At 40.7% G+C, this 15,706-nt stretch overlaps 2 protein-coding genes across 2 annotated transcripts in view; one reads left to right on the forward strand and one right to left on the reverse strand.

Annotated features, from left to right (window-relative positions):
• The window catches only part of GFM1 (G elongation factor mitochondrial 1), a 47,409-nt gene that overhangs the window by 19,098 nt on the left and 12,605 nt on the right, over positions 1-15,706 (forward strand). Inside the window, exons 9-13 of the mRNA XM_006152335.3 lie at positions 518-655; positions 2,143-2,244; positions 3,942-3,998; positions 6,403-6,540; positions 7,622-7,704. Coding sequence (XP_006152397.1) covers positions 518-655; positions 2,143-2,244; positions 3,942-3,998; positions 6,403-6,540; positions 7,622-7,704 — 518 coding nt within the window. The remainder of the gene's footprint in view (positions 1-517; positions 656-2,142; positions 2,245-3,941; positions 3,999-6,402; positions 6,541-7,621; positions 7,705-15,706) is intronic.
• LXN (latexin) lies at positions 7,717-15,387 on the reverse strand. Its single transcript, XM_006152334.3, has 6 exons — positions 15,069-15,387; positions 13,459-13,521; positions 11,929-12,106; positions 11,226-11,362; positions 8,579-8,641; positions 7,717-8,069 (listed from the first exon to the last, which is right to left on the reverse strand). Exons 1-6 carry the CDS (start codon positions 15,195-15,197, stop codon positions 7,974-7,976), a joined length of 666 nt encoding a protein of 221 aa, XP_006152396.1. The 5' UTR covers positions 15,198-15,387; the 3' UTR covers positions 7,717-7,973.

Consider the following 15,706-nt stretch of genomic DNA (forward strand, 5'->3'; position numbering starts at 1 on the left):
GTTCAGCAGTAGCACAGTGCTCTGCAGTGGTGGGAGCCACACGGAAGATGGGGGTTTGGGTCCTGGGTTGACCTGTACTTTGGGTTTACACATTCACACTTGTGATGATGGGTGGCTGGGGGAGTTTGGGAGGATTGTAACGTGAGACCTTAGAGAAGGTGCATTTCTCGCCTCACGTCTTCATGAAAGAAACTTAATTTATTTATTTATTTGGTTATAGGGCACATATGCTCCCCAGAAAGAGAAAGTGAGAGATCACCCCTCGGGGGGATGGCCATGGTGAAATCTTTTTTTTTTTCTTCCATTTTCTCAGGATTTTGGGCATGCATGCACACTGTTGGCCACAAGGCACCTAGCCACCTTAACCTCCATTCCACCAGCTGGCCCAGAAAAAAGTAAACTTTTAAGAAGGACCCCTAAAATTAGAAGGTGATACTTGAAAGTAGTTGTGAAATTTTCTTATTTTGATTCTTGTTTGTTTTTTTTCTTCCTGTTATTTCTCGATCCTCACTGATAGGCAGGTCGATTTGGACAGTTAACTTACGTCCGCAATTATCAGGGAGAACTGAAGAAGGGTGACACCATCTTGAACACGAGGACGAAAAAGAAAGTGCGGGTGCAGCGGCTGGTTCGCATGCATGCCGACATGATGGAGGTAAGTACAGAGCCACTGTGAGATCAGAACTCTCTCCAGCGCGGGTCGTATCCAGAGCCTCACCAAAAACCATTCTGATTAAGCGTGTTTCCTAGCTGCTTCCTTCTTACTTAGGTGTCTTACAGCTCTGATGTAGCACTTCACTGTAGGCTATTATCAGATATTAAGAACTCACTTTACACCAGCTGTCATAGTTAGTATTATTTTCTCAATGGCCAAGTTTAAGGACAAAAGGTTATTTCCCTAAACCAGAACAGAAGGTTCAACGGTTTGCATCAAGAGCCATCATCACAAAGAACACAGTGGGCGTTTAGGACAGTGGCGCTGTAGGCCCTCAAGGTAAGTGAGTGGCACGCTCACATACAGTTTCCCACATAGCCCAACAAACCTGCTTTCTGAAATATGGTAGCCACAAAAGTCCTGTTTAACCCTAGAGGTTTTAATTGCTATTATAGAACCTCATAAGGACCCTATTGCTGCCAGAATCCTCTGAAGATTTACCCTCTTGAGATCTGGTCTGCGAGATAAATTCTGACTTCTGACTTGAATTCTTAAATTGGCTGAGTCTGTCCTAGCTTTCACAGTCCTTATGGTTAGGCTTTAGCAGGGAGACCAAGCGCACGATGTTGTCCCCTACTCCCATCCTTACCCAGTCCAGTTCCATATTCCTGGAGACATTTATCGATTCTAAACAAAGTCTTAGGAATTTTTTTGGTGGCTCTAACTTTGATCCCTCCTAGAAGACCAATAGGCAGTCTTAGAATTGAACAGCATTGCTGTTCTGTGAGATAGGCAGCAGGGGGCAGGCTCGAGGGCTTAGTGATTGTCACACTGTTTCACGGGCCAGAAACTCAGCCATATGTGCAGCTGTGTAACCATTAAAGAAAGACACGCTCACAGCTGCTAGGAATGAGCTGTCAATATAAAAGGACAAAAAACAGGAAGCTTGGAGGCACCAACGCTTTGTTCTTAGATTTCCTGTGTTTTCTTGACTACTTGCATCTGTGAAAAATTAAGATTATTTTTAGTACACTGAGCTCCATTCTTCGGCCTTTGTTTTCAGAACTTCCTTTAGTTTTTCCCAGTATGTCTCTGTCATGCACAATCTCATATCTATGGCAGCATATGTAGTACATGGTTTTTAATTCTGTAGAAGTAGCTCTAGAAGTGCGAGGCACTGTGTTTTCGTCAGTATTACAGAGCCTTCAAGTAATGATGCCATGGCCCTCGGATTTCCATTTAAAATAAGATCTCATCTGTTGATGTGGTTTAAGTAAAAGCCTTGTTTAAGATATGTCTTGGTAGGGTTAGTTGTGGTGTGGCATTGATTCTAGCTAACTCATTCTCCATAGAATCATGAGAAAGTCTGCCATATTCTGTTTGTAGATGGTGTGTTCATTGCACAATTCCTTGCTTGTTGCCGTGTTAGTCACCATGTCTTTACGTGTGTCACTTGCAGTACCGTTCTGTGTTACTTCCATTCTTAGGATGTGGAGGAAGCGTATGCTGGAGACATCTGTGCATTGTTCGGCATCGACTGTGCTAGTGGAGACACGTTCACAGACAGAGAGAACAGCAATCTCTCTATGGTAAGCCATTTCATTTCAAAGCCGTGTATCACTTGAATTCCAAAAGCCTGTGTTTTTATGTAATAACTTCACCAGTTTTCAGTGAGCACCCTAGGCATCATGTTGGTTGTGACTCCTTGGATGGCAATTAGATAAGCACTCTGTGGAAGCTGATGCCCCAGGGTTTTTGTTTTGCTTTCTCTTTAGTAAAATCATTCCATGATCCTCCAAAGTTTAGTGTGAAAGACAAGCTTCCGCTAGATAATACAGGGACTGTGGAGGTCCAGCTCATCCACCTTGAGATCCACTTCTCCACTAGGAGTGCCTATTTTTGCCATCCATCAGGCTAGTTCCAATGGAGTGCTACTTCTTGTTAACTCAGTGGCCAGAGAGTAGACTGTTCCCTCGATCCCCGAAAGAACTGAAACCAGATACAACTTGCAGACTCGTCAGTAGCAATATGAAGTGATTGGCAGTTGGGGGAAGCGCTCAATTGGGCCTTGAGGCAAACAGGCCTTAGAGTCTCACTTTTGCCCTATACTGCCTAATGTCCCTGAGCCAGGGTATTGTATAGTAACTGCCTCCCATGGTTGTGAATAATGATTAAATGAGGTATTATGTCGGTGAACACTCTAGTCCCCTTTCTCTTTCCCTTATCCATGGTTATAGTATCTTTTGATTACCTTATCCATGGTTATAGTATATTTTGATTAAATAAAGTAGCATCAGAAGACTACAATAGCAAATGTAGTCTCTAGGCAAGAGGAATTCCACATCTCAGCATTTAGACTTAGTACAGTGCTTATAGTAAAGAAACTAATAAATAATGAAGTAATTTATTTAAAGAGGGAGAAGAGCATGCTGTTAATGGTTACCTTTATTATTTATTTATTTACTGAGAGAGGTTTTTGCTATAGGGTGCATACGCTTGCCAGAGAGACAGAAAGCGAGAAATCACCCCCAGGGAGGATGGCCGCACCACAATCCCTTCTCTTCCATTTTCCTCTTGGGATCCTGGGCATGCATGTACACGCGCCCGGCGTGAGTTTAAGCCACTAGGTCTGGGACTCAAACTGCGGTTGACTACATGGGAGTCCAGCAACATAGCCATTATGCTAACTGCTGGTCCCATTGGTTACCTTTATTAATATGCTGTATTAACGTATTTAATGTGAAACAGGCTAAGATATTTATTATAAAAGGGACTACAAAAAGTTCATGAAAAAATAGAATTAAAGAATGAGTTTATTTTGGTGCAAAAAATTTGAAATCCATACATGTTTTGTTGATAATACACATTTTCCATGAACTTCTTGAAGACCTCTTATTATTTTCTAGCTTAAAGCTGTTGGCTAGTGTTGTCCTTTATTCTGTTGTAAGGTAACACATTAATCTATTGGGCCAGCCTGTGGCATGGTGATTAAGGTGAATGGATCCCTCATGGCCAACTGCACGGTTCAAGTCCTGGACCCAGTAGCTTAAGGAACACACCAGAATCATGTATGTGTGTGCCCAAAAGTCCCGAAAGGAGGCAGAAATGGAGAAGGGAGTTGCGGATTACCATGCCACACGGAGAGTGCCTTCTCCCTTTCCTTTCTCTCTCTCTCTCCCTCTCTCTCTCTCTCGCAAGCACACGTGATCTCGGGGTGGGGGGGATAATTTCAACCCATACAGTACCATTTTCTAATTCTTCTTTGTTCTTTCAAAAAATATTTTAGGAGTCAATTCATGTTCCTGATCCTGTCATATCAATAGCAATGAAGCCTTCTAACAAGGTAGGAGTTTGATTTAAAGCTTAGTATATCACAATGTAAAACTGAGATTGTTTCAGAAGATTCAAGTTTTCTGTTTCCTTGTTGGGTATTGACATCACCTTTTAAAATGTACCAGTCTGTTCCTAGTAACTCCTTAGTATGTTTGAAAACATTGATGGTTTTATTTATTTAATTAAAATTTTTTTGGAGAGGTTTTTGCTATAGGGTGCATGCTTTCGCCAGAAAGGCAGAGAGAGACAGACAGACAGAAAGCGAGAAATCACCCCCCAGGGGGAATGACCATGCTACAATCCCTTCTCCTCCATTCTCCTCTTGGGATCTTGGGCACACACACACACATGCCCAGCGTGAGTTTAAGCCACCGGGTCCGCGACTCCAACCGCGGTCGGCTACGTGGGAGTCCAGTGACATAGCCATTACGCCAACTGCTGGTCCCCTGATGGTTTTAAATAGTCACCAGTTTGTACTTTGTAACTCTACTACATTATTGGCTCCAGGGTGCTAAGTGTAATTTTCTGGATTCTAATTATATAAACAATTGGAAAAGAGGGAATGGGCATTAGTCCTAAGTTGTAAAACCCACCTTCAAGTACTTTAGGATGTGGACAGATTGCTTTGTTGATTACAGTGTATCTCTAGATTTTGTGGCAGTTACGAAGTAGATATCTGAGTACAACACCAAAAGCCTATAAAGAAGACTGTTTTCCCCCTTTACATTTGAGTTTTTTAATTATTTAAAATGTTCATAATTGGGTTTGCTGACAGTTAACTTTTCACAAAGCCAAAATCACTAGAATAGATTTTGTGTTGGTATTGCATTTCACTTGAAACTAGTCTGGTCTAACCATAATTGTTTGCATTCCTAAGTTGCCTTTGGCATTCATAACAATCGTGTCAATGGGGCATGCATTGAGTAAACACTTTGTGACACTGAACACTGGATGTCTATTGTCATTTAGGAACTGTCGTTTATGGAACACTCTGAGGTGGTGTCATGCAGGATACATTGTGAGCAGCTGCTACCTTATCTTTTTTGAGGAACCTTGAGATTTTTCCAGACCTTTCTCAGTATAGAAAAGAGAAAGTTGAGGTAGCCAGAAATATTAAATCACTCCATCTTTTCAGAAATGTGAAGATAGGCGAATCTTACATCTTCTCTCACCTCAGTAAGATGCCATAATTTGTTCCAAGTGTTTTGCTAAGACTGCTTCCCTTCCTATGGAAATACGCATGGGTAGAAATGAAAGACATTGAGATCAGCAGACGGCATAATGCTTACATTGCTGGTCTTCCACATGGTCGACTACGGTTAGAGACCCAGGCCTGGTGGCTTAAAGCTCACACCGAGCACGTGTGAATGTGTGCTCAAGATCCCGAGTGGAAAATGGAGAAGGGATTGCAGTGTGGCCATCCTCCCGGGGCGTGATTTCTCACTCTTCATCTCTCTCTGGCGAGTGCACAGTCCCCATAGAAAAAAATCTATCAAAAAAGAAAGAAAAAAAGAAGTTAGAGATATTTTGCTTCCTCAATTCTAAATCCAGAGTTTATATAAGATCCTTAACAGTTGTTAATTCATAATAATTGAGGGCAATGAAATACATCAATTTCCACAAGTGTTTTATTGGTGTTTTGGAGTTGTTTAAACATTAAAAAAAACTTTGAAGTGCCTGATCCCTGGAGTAAATTAATTTAAATCAAATAGTGAAGTCACTGCATAAAGCCATAAATCTCAGTAGTGGTAGCAGGGATTAATGCTTCTAAGTTGAAAAGATCTGCCTAGAGGGAACCAGTAGTTAGCGTAATGGCTGTGTCGCTGAACTCCCACGTAGTTGATCATGGTTCGCGTCTGGGACCCGGTGGCTTAAAACTCACACTGGGCACGTGTGCGTGTGCGCCCAAGATCCCAAGTGGAAAATGGAATTACATCAGAGAGAATAACCATGCATCATTTGTACAGAATGCAAGCAGACTGTTTTGAAAAGGAGCCACCCCATTGTGTTTGACTTAACTGTTCGGTCCTAACTATCCTGCTTGAGTCTCCAGTGGTGTCTTCGTAAATATGCTGATTTCTTTGATTATGGTTATGTGTAGGACTTCTAAAATGTAACATAGATTTCCCACCTGCTATTGAGCAGCTTTTTACAAGTGAAAAGATTTTTCCAATTTAACAGTTGTTTCCATCATATGCGAAGTAAGTTTTATTTAACTAGCTCTATCCTTCTCTCTTGGCTCTGTAGTACTCAAGCTTACATTTTAAACTAAATGTGCAGAGTAGAACCTGATATAGATCATTTTTATTTTTTTAACTGCTGATATATTTGATTTCTTAACTAAAGTTCTTGCTTTCAAAAATGCCATTGTTTATCATGCTCAGTAAAATAAATAATTACTTTTTCTTTTAAAGAATGATCTGGAAAAATTTTCAAAAGGTATTGGCAGGGTTACGAGAGAAGATCCTACATTTAAAGTCCACTTTGACCCTGAAAGCAAAGAGACTATTGTGTCTGGAATGGGAGAATTACACCTGGAAATCTATGCTCAGGTAATCAATACAGAAGTTATATTGAATAAAATTTATTCTTGTCTGTGCTTTATTCAAAGCCAGTCAGTAATTCTCAACCTCATGGCCGTAAGCTAATAGTGTTTGAGGGCTCACGCTAGTGTATATCTAGATGTGGTATACTGCTGCTTCTATTATGTGTTACAAATTAATTCTTTTCATCTCTAAATCTTTTTCATTATAAAACGTGGATTCCTAGAATCAAGGTTTAGGGGATTTATAGAGAGACCATCCATCCATCTCCAGGTCATGGTTAACTGGTTCAAGTAAATGCTGGTCGTATCCTTAGGAAGACAATCTGAGCCACACTGGAAAATCCTAATATAGGTACAGAAGGGTGGATGGGGCCTGTACTTTCCTAGGAATGGTCTCACATACATTTGTCCCTCAGCGAGCCTAGGGGATTGGTTCTAGGACTCTTCCCGATGGATACCAAATTCTACAGATGCTCAAGACCCTTGTAAAATGTGTAGAATTTGCATATAATCTACTCACATCTTCCCATATACTCTAAATCATCTCTAGGTTATTTATAATACCGTAAAATGGAAATGCTATGTAAATAGTTGCTGTACTGTATTGTTTAGAGAATAATGATAAGAAAAACGTCTGTACATGTTCAGTACAGGTGGATCTGTCAGAGGCCTCCTACATGGTTCATGTCAGAGGGCCAACTGTTTAGCTGAAAACAAAAGATACGTGAGGTAGAAGCTGTGGTGTTACACCAACTCTGAGGCTGAGATTAAAAATTTTTTCAATAGATTTATATCTAATTCTTGTGAATATGTAACAATGTTGAACACTGGTAACATTTACTGGCTAGAGTAATTGGAAATGTCAATCTGTTTAAGTTAGAATTCATTTTCTTAAAATCTGTAAAAGTGGCTTATATTAAATGTCAAATGTCTAATCCTTATAAAATACTAAAATGATTTTAAGATTTATTATTTGCTTATCTATTATATTTAAATGAATGCTACTTAGGTATTTAAGATGGTTAGGATTTTCTTCTTTCAGTTAATTTTTTAAATATACCAAGAATGACCTTACCCACTCTTTTTAGAGAATGGAAAGAGAATATGGCTGTCCTTGTATCACAGGAAAGCCAAAAGTTGCCTTCAGAGAGACCATTACCTCCCCTGTCCCGTAAGTATGCAATGCAATTAAATATTATGAGGCCAAAATCGAAGCTTTATTATGGGATATTACATATATCACTATTACTGTTATGAAGACATTTTTATGTAGTAACACTTTTCATTACGGCATCTTGTATGGTTCTAGACTATAATCAAGACATGTATACAAAGTGACACTTTGGGATCTGTTTGGTCCCTTAAGCTAGACACAGGTGACGATGGCATACACATCATTAATGGACACTTCACACATCGTCCCAGTGTTAGGGTCTCCGTTTATTCCAGTTGTTCCTTTGGCAGACGGCTATTATGTTTGACTTTAGTACCATATTGTGGATGCCAGAGAACTTGCATTTGCCAAGGAATAATCTCCTGCAAGTAAAGAAAATTAATAACATGATAAGAAAACATAGTTGGGTTTTTTTTTTTTTGAGAAGTTTTTTTGCTATAGGGTGCGTGCGTTCGCCAGAGAGACAGAAAGCGAGAAATCACCCCCTGGGGGGATGGCCACGCTGCAATCCCTTCTCCTGCATTCTCCTCTCGGGATCTTGGGCACGCACGCACATGTACCTGGCGTGAGTTTAAGCCACCAGGTCCGGAACTCGAACAGCAGTCGACTACATGGGAGTCCAGTGACATAGCCATTACACTAACTGCTGGTCCCAGTTGGATTTAAATTTTGTTAGAGAGAAGACAGTCTCTATTCTTTATAGAATAGCACAAAACACATTAAATTGCTGTAAATATAATATACTTTAAGCTGTACCTATCTGAATTTACATGAATTCTGATTTTAGAGTCAAAATCAATAAAGCACACTGATTATAAAAACAAGTCTCAGTTTTCACAATGGCATCCAAAAAATGTAAATGATACTTCACCTGAGATGCAATGTCATGAAGTAGAATGGTGTAGTCTAATTCAATAAAGTCGTCATTTCTTTGCTATGACAAAAAACAAAATCCAGGTGTTCAAAACTCAATAATATCATTGGCAAGAATGACATTTTAAAAAGTCAACCCTGATTAGTAGATAATTATAATACTTTCATGTAGGTTTTTGTCTGACATAAAAACTATTCCCTTACACTAAATAAATGTTCTTCATTTTAAGACTAGGATTTTATATTTTACTTAAAAAATCATTTACTTGTTTCTTGTTTCCAAGTTGTGGTAGCTACTTAAGAGCACTATAGTATGTAGCTTGCTAATTAAGGATTCCTAATGTTTCCATGGTTCAAAAAAAAATATATCATTTAGGGGGTAAACTTTAGCAGTGAGTACTTACATTAAAAAGCAATTTTATGGAAGAAATTCTCTTTTAGAAAACTGAAAATAAAATGCAATGATTGTAGTCTGATTTCATAATTAAGTCTTTGATCTATACTGTTTATTGCTTTGGGAATGAAAAATATTTATTCCGGCACCAGAGGTTTGCAGTGCCTACCCGGGCTCTTTCAGGCTTACAGTTGCCGGGGGCAGCTCAGGCTCCTCTGTTAACAGTGGTTATAAATATGGTCTCTGGGCCAAAGAGAAGCATACTGTTATCTCCTTAGAGTATTTTATATAACTTTTCTCTGAATATATTAACAAGGAATGTCCTTTTCCCCCCTTAATCGACATAGAATAATTATACATACTTAGGGGTTACAGTTAATATTTTCATTCTTCTATACCATGTATAATGATCAAATCACTGTGTTCATCATCTCAAACATTGATCATTTTTTTGTTTTAGAATTGTTAAAATTCTCCTAGCTATTTTGGAAATATACAAAAGAATGTCTTAAAAATAATATAAGAATCAGTTCATGGTTCTTACATGTCGACTCTCAATGGGTAAAGATAAATAATATGTATGACTTAAGTGGCAGTTAAATCCTTCTGTTGAGATTGATTTAAAACCATAATTCGATGAAGGGCTATGGGACTTTCTTTTCATAAAAACTACTAGCACTGTTTTGTGCATATTTTGCTAAAAACATGGCTTGCAAACTCATGATTATGGTTTGTGGCCTCTGTCCCTGGACTGAACTATTCCAGTCCTCTGTACCCCTATAGGAATGTTGTAACCAAGGCTGATGTCTGAAGAAATGCCTCAAAAAAAAAAAAAAAAGCTCATTCTGTTTCTCAAATTGCCATTATAAAATCTGTGTCGGGTTTCTGATGTCACACTGTGTACTGCCACCGGTATCCTGCCCTCCAGGGCCTGAAGTTACAGTCAGTGATTACAAAAGCCTGTGAAGAAAAGGTGTTCTCCTTTGCAGTCTGTTACCAACAAGCTGCAACAGGTCGGCTGGGAAGCCCTTTTCCCTCGTGTTGTTGACTAAATTGTTGTGGCTTCCTTGTTCTTCAATGTTATTTTTTACTTTTCAGCCTCTTAATAACACTAAGATCAAAGAATTCATTCTTATCTCTTCAAGGTCTTGAAAAATACACTTCTAAATAGTTATATCAGACTTAAGAAAACAAACATAAGGCTTGGAACAAGTAAGATAGGAGCTTATAAATGATGATGAAATGAGCTATAAAAGCTTACATACAGAGAGCTAAGGAATAAGTGGTAGAACTACTTCAGAGACGAGACAACAAGCTTCACAAAGGCTGAGACACTACTAGGTGTCTTCAGGCTCATCCCTGGGGGAAAAAATCGCCAGCCATGTATCTAAGTAGTCGTGCAGCCATTTCAGTAGAGGAGAAAAGCAGACATAGTTTCGGTATGGCATGACTTTAGTCACTATGTGACTTTGAACAACACATATTTAGTTTGTTAAAGGAAATAATATGTATTAAGTGGAGCAGAAAAACAGAATGCCAAATTATAACTCTCACTCTCCTGCCACTGGTGTGGAGGTTAAAGTGGCCAGATCCCACATGGCCGACTTCATGATTTGAGTCTAGGACCCAGCAGCTTGAAAAACATGCTGGGCACGTGTGCATGCATGCCCAAATCCTGAGAGGAGAATGAGGAGAAGAGATTGCGGCAGGGCCATCTCTCCTGGGGGAGTCTTGCTTGTGTCTGCTTTTCTCTCTCTGTCTCCAGGGAGCACACATGCCTTAGCAAAATTTAAAAAATTAAAAAATTCACTCTCTTGAGAGTGCAGCTACTTACAAATGCCATGGAAAGTAGCCCCAAGGACCTTTGTAGAGCAGGTTAAAGATGGAGAGAATCATTCCAAGTACATTGTGCACCTGGGATTCTTGCTTCTGCTATTAAAACTCTCCAAGCCTTTTTGCTCTAGAGGAGGACTTGAGTTTGTTAAATCTGACTTATTTAGCATGAAAGTTTGAGAAATTTCCAAGGTCATTACCAAGGTGCCTTCCGAAAGTGCAGCCTAGATAAAACTCATTAATAGAAGTGTTGCATCGAAGTCCTTGGCTTTACCTTACTATCGTCATGCTGCTTTGTCAGTGTGTGCCCAGGAAATGCAAATTAACTGCACGCTCAGTAGGAAGGCATATGCGAGGCAAATAATAATTGCAATAAATATTAAACCTGTTAATAGTATATCATTTAGAAATTCCTTACCACTTGCTTGACAGTTTGAATCTTTGCCATTTTATACCAGGTGTTTTCTGTAGAATTCTGCCATATTATATAACCACAGGCAACCCAGGCTAAATGTCGAACTGGTTTCATTTCTGGAGATACGTTTCCAAAACTGTCTGTGGGGGAGGAACATTTATATTACAAATGTAATTATTTCATTAGACAGTGTTAACTTTTTAAAAACATCTAAATTCTAAGTCATGTCTTAGTTTCCTTCAAATGTGTACAGAATATAACTTAAGACATAGATTTATAAAGTTCCAAGTCCTTTTCATTGTTGTTGGTGTAGAAATGAGTATTTCTGCAAAAGCCAAGTGAATTTCCAACCTTGTTAACATCTAACAATTTTTAAACGTTTTTTCATTTTAATTCTTATTTAATTTTTGCCTTACCTTGCGTTCCCTGGCAGAGATAGTGAGAGGGAAAGTGAGAAATTACCCCCCGGGGGGATGGATGGGCATTTCCTTCTCCTCCATTCTCCTCCTGCGATCTTGGGCATATTGCACGTGCACCCAGTGTGAGTTTCAAGCCTCTGGGTTCAGGACTTGAACTGCGGTAGTCCATGTGGGAGTCCAGCGACATAACCACTGTGCCATCTGCTGGCCCCAACATCTAACAATTTTGAGCATAGATAACTGCAACCAATTTTAAAGCTGAAAAAATTTAGGCCATTTTTATATACCTGGAATATTTTGTGCTTCTAGTGGTTCCTTCATGGACTTGAGTCTTTGATAAAAAGTGTTATCTTCTTCGTCTGGGTTCTTTCCAATTTCCCCTTCAAATGTAAAGTTGACTTCCGGTGCAGTAGCTTGTCCCACAGGAGGATAAAGTACTTCAGCTGTGCAGTTCACCGTAACTTTCTGTTGGAGACATTTTTGCAAAAGACCCTTACATGGCCTTCCATTACTAATTATTTTTCTTTGGGGTGTTAAAGTAGTGGCCTCTACAGGTGCTTAGACTTGATTTTCAGAGGTATCTAATTGGGCCCAGCCTATTAATTTTCTACAAGTATCATGTGGCTACTCTAAAATAACTTACCTTATATCTTACAAGATCTCATGATCTTAAAAATTCTCACTTTTAAAACTTCAATGTATTTCACTACTAAAGAAATGTCCATTTGCAAGGCCAAATTTTAGTCTGGCTTTATATACCAACTCATGACTCTGGTTACTTTTTAAGTTTTTCCATTGCCCTTACTCCCTGCTTATATAATGACAGGAACTTTTTTCCTCCTCAAGTGCCAACACAACAATGTGTATCTAGATACAAAATCAGGGATTGTAGCACTGGCTTATGTTTTTTTTTTCTTTTCTTTTCTTTTCTTTTTTTTTTTTGGAGAGGGTTTTGCTATAGGGGGCATGCGCTCGCCAGACAGACAGAGAGAGACATAGAGACAGAAAGAAAGCAAGAAATCACCCCCCAGGGGGGATGGCCACGCCACAATCCCTTCTCCTCCATTCTCCTCTTGGGATCTTGAGCACGCACGCACACGCGCCCAACATGAGTTTAAGCCACTGGGTCCGGGACTTGAACCGCGGTCGACTACATGGGAGTCCAGCAACATAGCCATTACGCTAACTGCTGGTCCCACACTGGGTTATGTTTTGTAAAGACGGCTGTCTTTAAGCTCAGATGCCCTTTATAATGAATCTCCTCATGTTAGCCTGTCTCTATTCTGAATTGTGCTTAACAAAAGGGCAAGTTTTTTAAAATGTTAAGATGGTTGTGTGCAAACTTGCTATTTCTTCCTTTTAAGTTTTTCTCAAAAACTTGATAGGAATATAATTCTTAAAAAATTTCCTGACCTGCTAGTGAAGGGTCTTTATCTGAAGTGGTATCAGTTGGCCATTCTGTTGCTCACGAATATCTAAAAGCACTTACTTGCTTTTAAATACCCAGTCAAAAACAGGGAGAAAGACAGATGTGAGAACAGAATGCCCTACGAGTTTAGAATTTTAAGGGAATTTATTTGAATTGAAGCATAAATCTGTTTCCTGTATACTTTAATAGAAATAATTCGTGTATCTCCAAATATAAAAGGATGGTAACAAGTGATCCTTGTATGTGTTGCCCATATGGTCAGTCATTTTTAGAGGCAGGAATTTAACAATTTAAAAGTAGCAGAACTATTCCTATGAATTTGTCAGCAAAGATGATCTGAAATGTTTAGAAAGAAATTCTATTTAATAATATAAGTCATGTCACTTACTTTTTGGATAATTTCTTCCACAGAAAATTTCAGGCGATACTTATGTCCTCTTCCCGGAATATCCTGAAATTAAGAAAATGTGATGGACAGAAGATGATATAACAGTGTATCAGACATTTGCATTGTTAGACCGACAACCCATTCTCATTTGCCTGAGGAGGCTGGCTGGTGGGGAAAATGACCAAAGCCTTAGATCTTGTCAGGGCTGGCCCTGTGACCTAGTGATTGAGGAAGCCAGATCCCACATAGTCAACTGTGGGTTCGAATCCTGGCCTCTGCAGCTTGAGAAACATGCTGCACGTTCTCGGGAATGTACCCAAAATCCAGACAGGGTGGAGAAATGTAAGGGGAGGGACTGCTGTGTGACCACGCCCTGCCAGAGAATGCTTTGTCCTTTTCCCTCTCTCTCTCTCTGGCAAAGAAGGAAAGGAAAAGGCCTATCACTCTGTATGTTACATCTAATTCAGCAGGTGCATATCAAGTTTATTTTGGATAAGAACAAAAGGGTAGGATAAAATAATACAAATAAAACGGGCAAAGCTTTCCATCTGAACACTTCGAACTCTGGATCTGTGATCCTGAATGCTTTCTCTGCATAAATTTTGAAACAGCTTTTAATTCTAAAGATGATAAATAGGATGCACCTTTGAGATTTTTTTCCCTAAAGCCCAGCGTAGTGTCCAAATGTTCTATGAATGGGAATTCCACTTTGAGGCAGATTATTGCAAAATGATTGGAGACTTAATGTACTTAAGTAATGTTTTTCCTTGTAGGTTAATGGACTTGCAAAATGGTATTTTAACAAGTTTTGTGAATAAGACAAATGCTTAGATATTTCATTTTAAAATCAAGAAAGATGGAAAATGTCTATCTAATTAATTGTATTACCTGGTGCAGTTTAAAATAAATAAAATCTGCCTGTCGGCTCTTAAAGACTATGTGCAGATAAAATTATATCCAATAAGTAAGGGGCAATCTGAAATTCAGTGGACTTTAGTAAAACGGAAACAGATATAGCTGGTGATCGCTGAGGTCTTAAGCATTTAATTCCACCCATTAGCCAGAGGGAGCATATTATGGCAGTTATACAGCAGTAGTTTTGAAATAGTTAAAACCCACAGTGTTTTTATTTACTCTTGTTTCTCCCCTCGGTTTGGTCAGAGGGTCTATTACAGATTGGTCTTGAAACATAGGTACTGGAGCATCATTTGGAAGACAGAGCTTTGGTTGGTCCCGACCTGAGGAGCAGGTTAAGAAACGCAGCCGTTTTCAGGATGATTTAGAATGGCTCCTACAGGTTTCACTTGGGGAAAGGGGACCATGCCGGCCTCACTTAGAGCGTTTTCCCATTTAGTTGTTACAGTGTGCATAAAAACCATCTGTGTGTCTGCTGTAACGGTGAGAACCACAGCCCTGGGCTGACCGCAGAGACAGGAGCCTAGGCTCTCCCCAGAAGTGCTTGCTTTTCTAGACCAGACGCCAGCGAGTGGCAGCGTCCCAGAATGGGCGCGGACCGAAGGAAGGGCTCCTAGAGGGCAGAGCGTGCGGGGGCAGGAGCCCGAGCCTGGCGGGCATCCCCGAGCCTGGTGGGCATCCCCAGCGAGACTTACCTCCATGCTGGCTTGTTTGACCGTCTGCACCAGAAACACCTTGTGGGGGGTCCCCTGCTGGTAGTTAATGCAGTTCTCTGCCACCGACGCCGCCCTGGAGGCTGGGTAATGATCCGGCGGGATTTCCATTCTCAGGGAGCAGTGGCCGTGGGGTGCTCAGTCTTACCGCGTGACTCCTCTGCTCCCCGCTGGCCCTGCGTACTGGGTGTCCCGCTCGCTGCCGGGTGGGCGGAGACGTCTCGGCACGCCTAGGCTGGGCCGGGCGTGGGCGGGTCGCAGGCGCCTTCCCTCGCTCACCGCTCCCTTCCCCTTCCTCCTTCCCTCCCTCCCTCCTTCTGACTCAGGAAGCGCTGTTAGGGCTCCCACTGCCGCCTGGACCTGAGCGGCTGTGTCTGCCGCCCCGCCCCGCCGCCCTACCTGCGGATTCCTGGTGGAGAAGTCCACCTGCCAGGCGGAGGTGCTGGGCTAGGTTGGCCCAGACCTCTCTCCTGTACTGCGGGGAGTGGCTTTCTGGCCTTTGCGTTTATAGGTTGTCTCTGACCTGTCCCTGGAGAGAGCCTGGTTGCTTCACTTGCAGGCTGGAGGACAACTTCCTTATGCACCGCACCCAGCACGGTGCAAAGGTGCTTTGGGTAGTG

Source organism: Tupaia chinensis, unplaced genomic scaffold (assembly GCF_000334495.1).
Source record: "Tupaia chinensis unplaced genomic scaffold, TupChi_1.0 Scaffold000349_1, whole genome shotgun sequence".
Classification (NCBI taxonomy): Eukaryota; Metazoa; Chordata; class Mammalia; order Scandentia; family Tupaiidae; genus Tupaia; species Tupaia belangeri.

Excerpts from the sequence above, each read along its gene's own strand:
- LXN (XM_006152334.3), bottom strand. The coding sequence starts at position 15,197 with ATGGAAATCCCGCCGGATCATTACCCAGCCTCCAGGGCGGCGTCGGTG. Across the intron at positions 13,522-15,068 it reads TCAAACAAGCCAGCATGGAG|GATATTCCGGGAAGAGGACA; the intron begins GTAAGTCTCGCT and ends TCTTAATTTCAG. Across the intron at positions 8,070-8,578 it reads TTCATGACATTGCATCTCAG|GAGATTATTCCTTGGCAAAT; the intron begins GTGAAGTATCAT and ends CTTTACTTGCAG.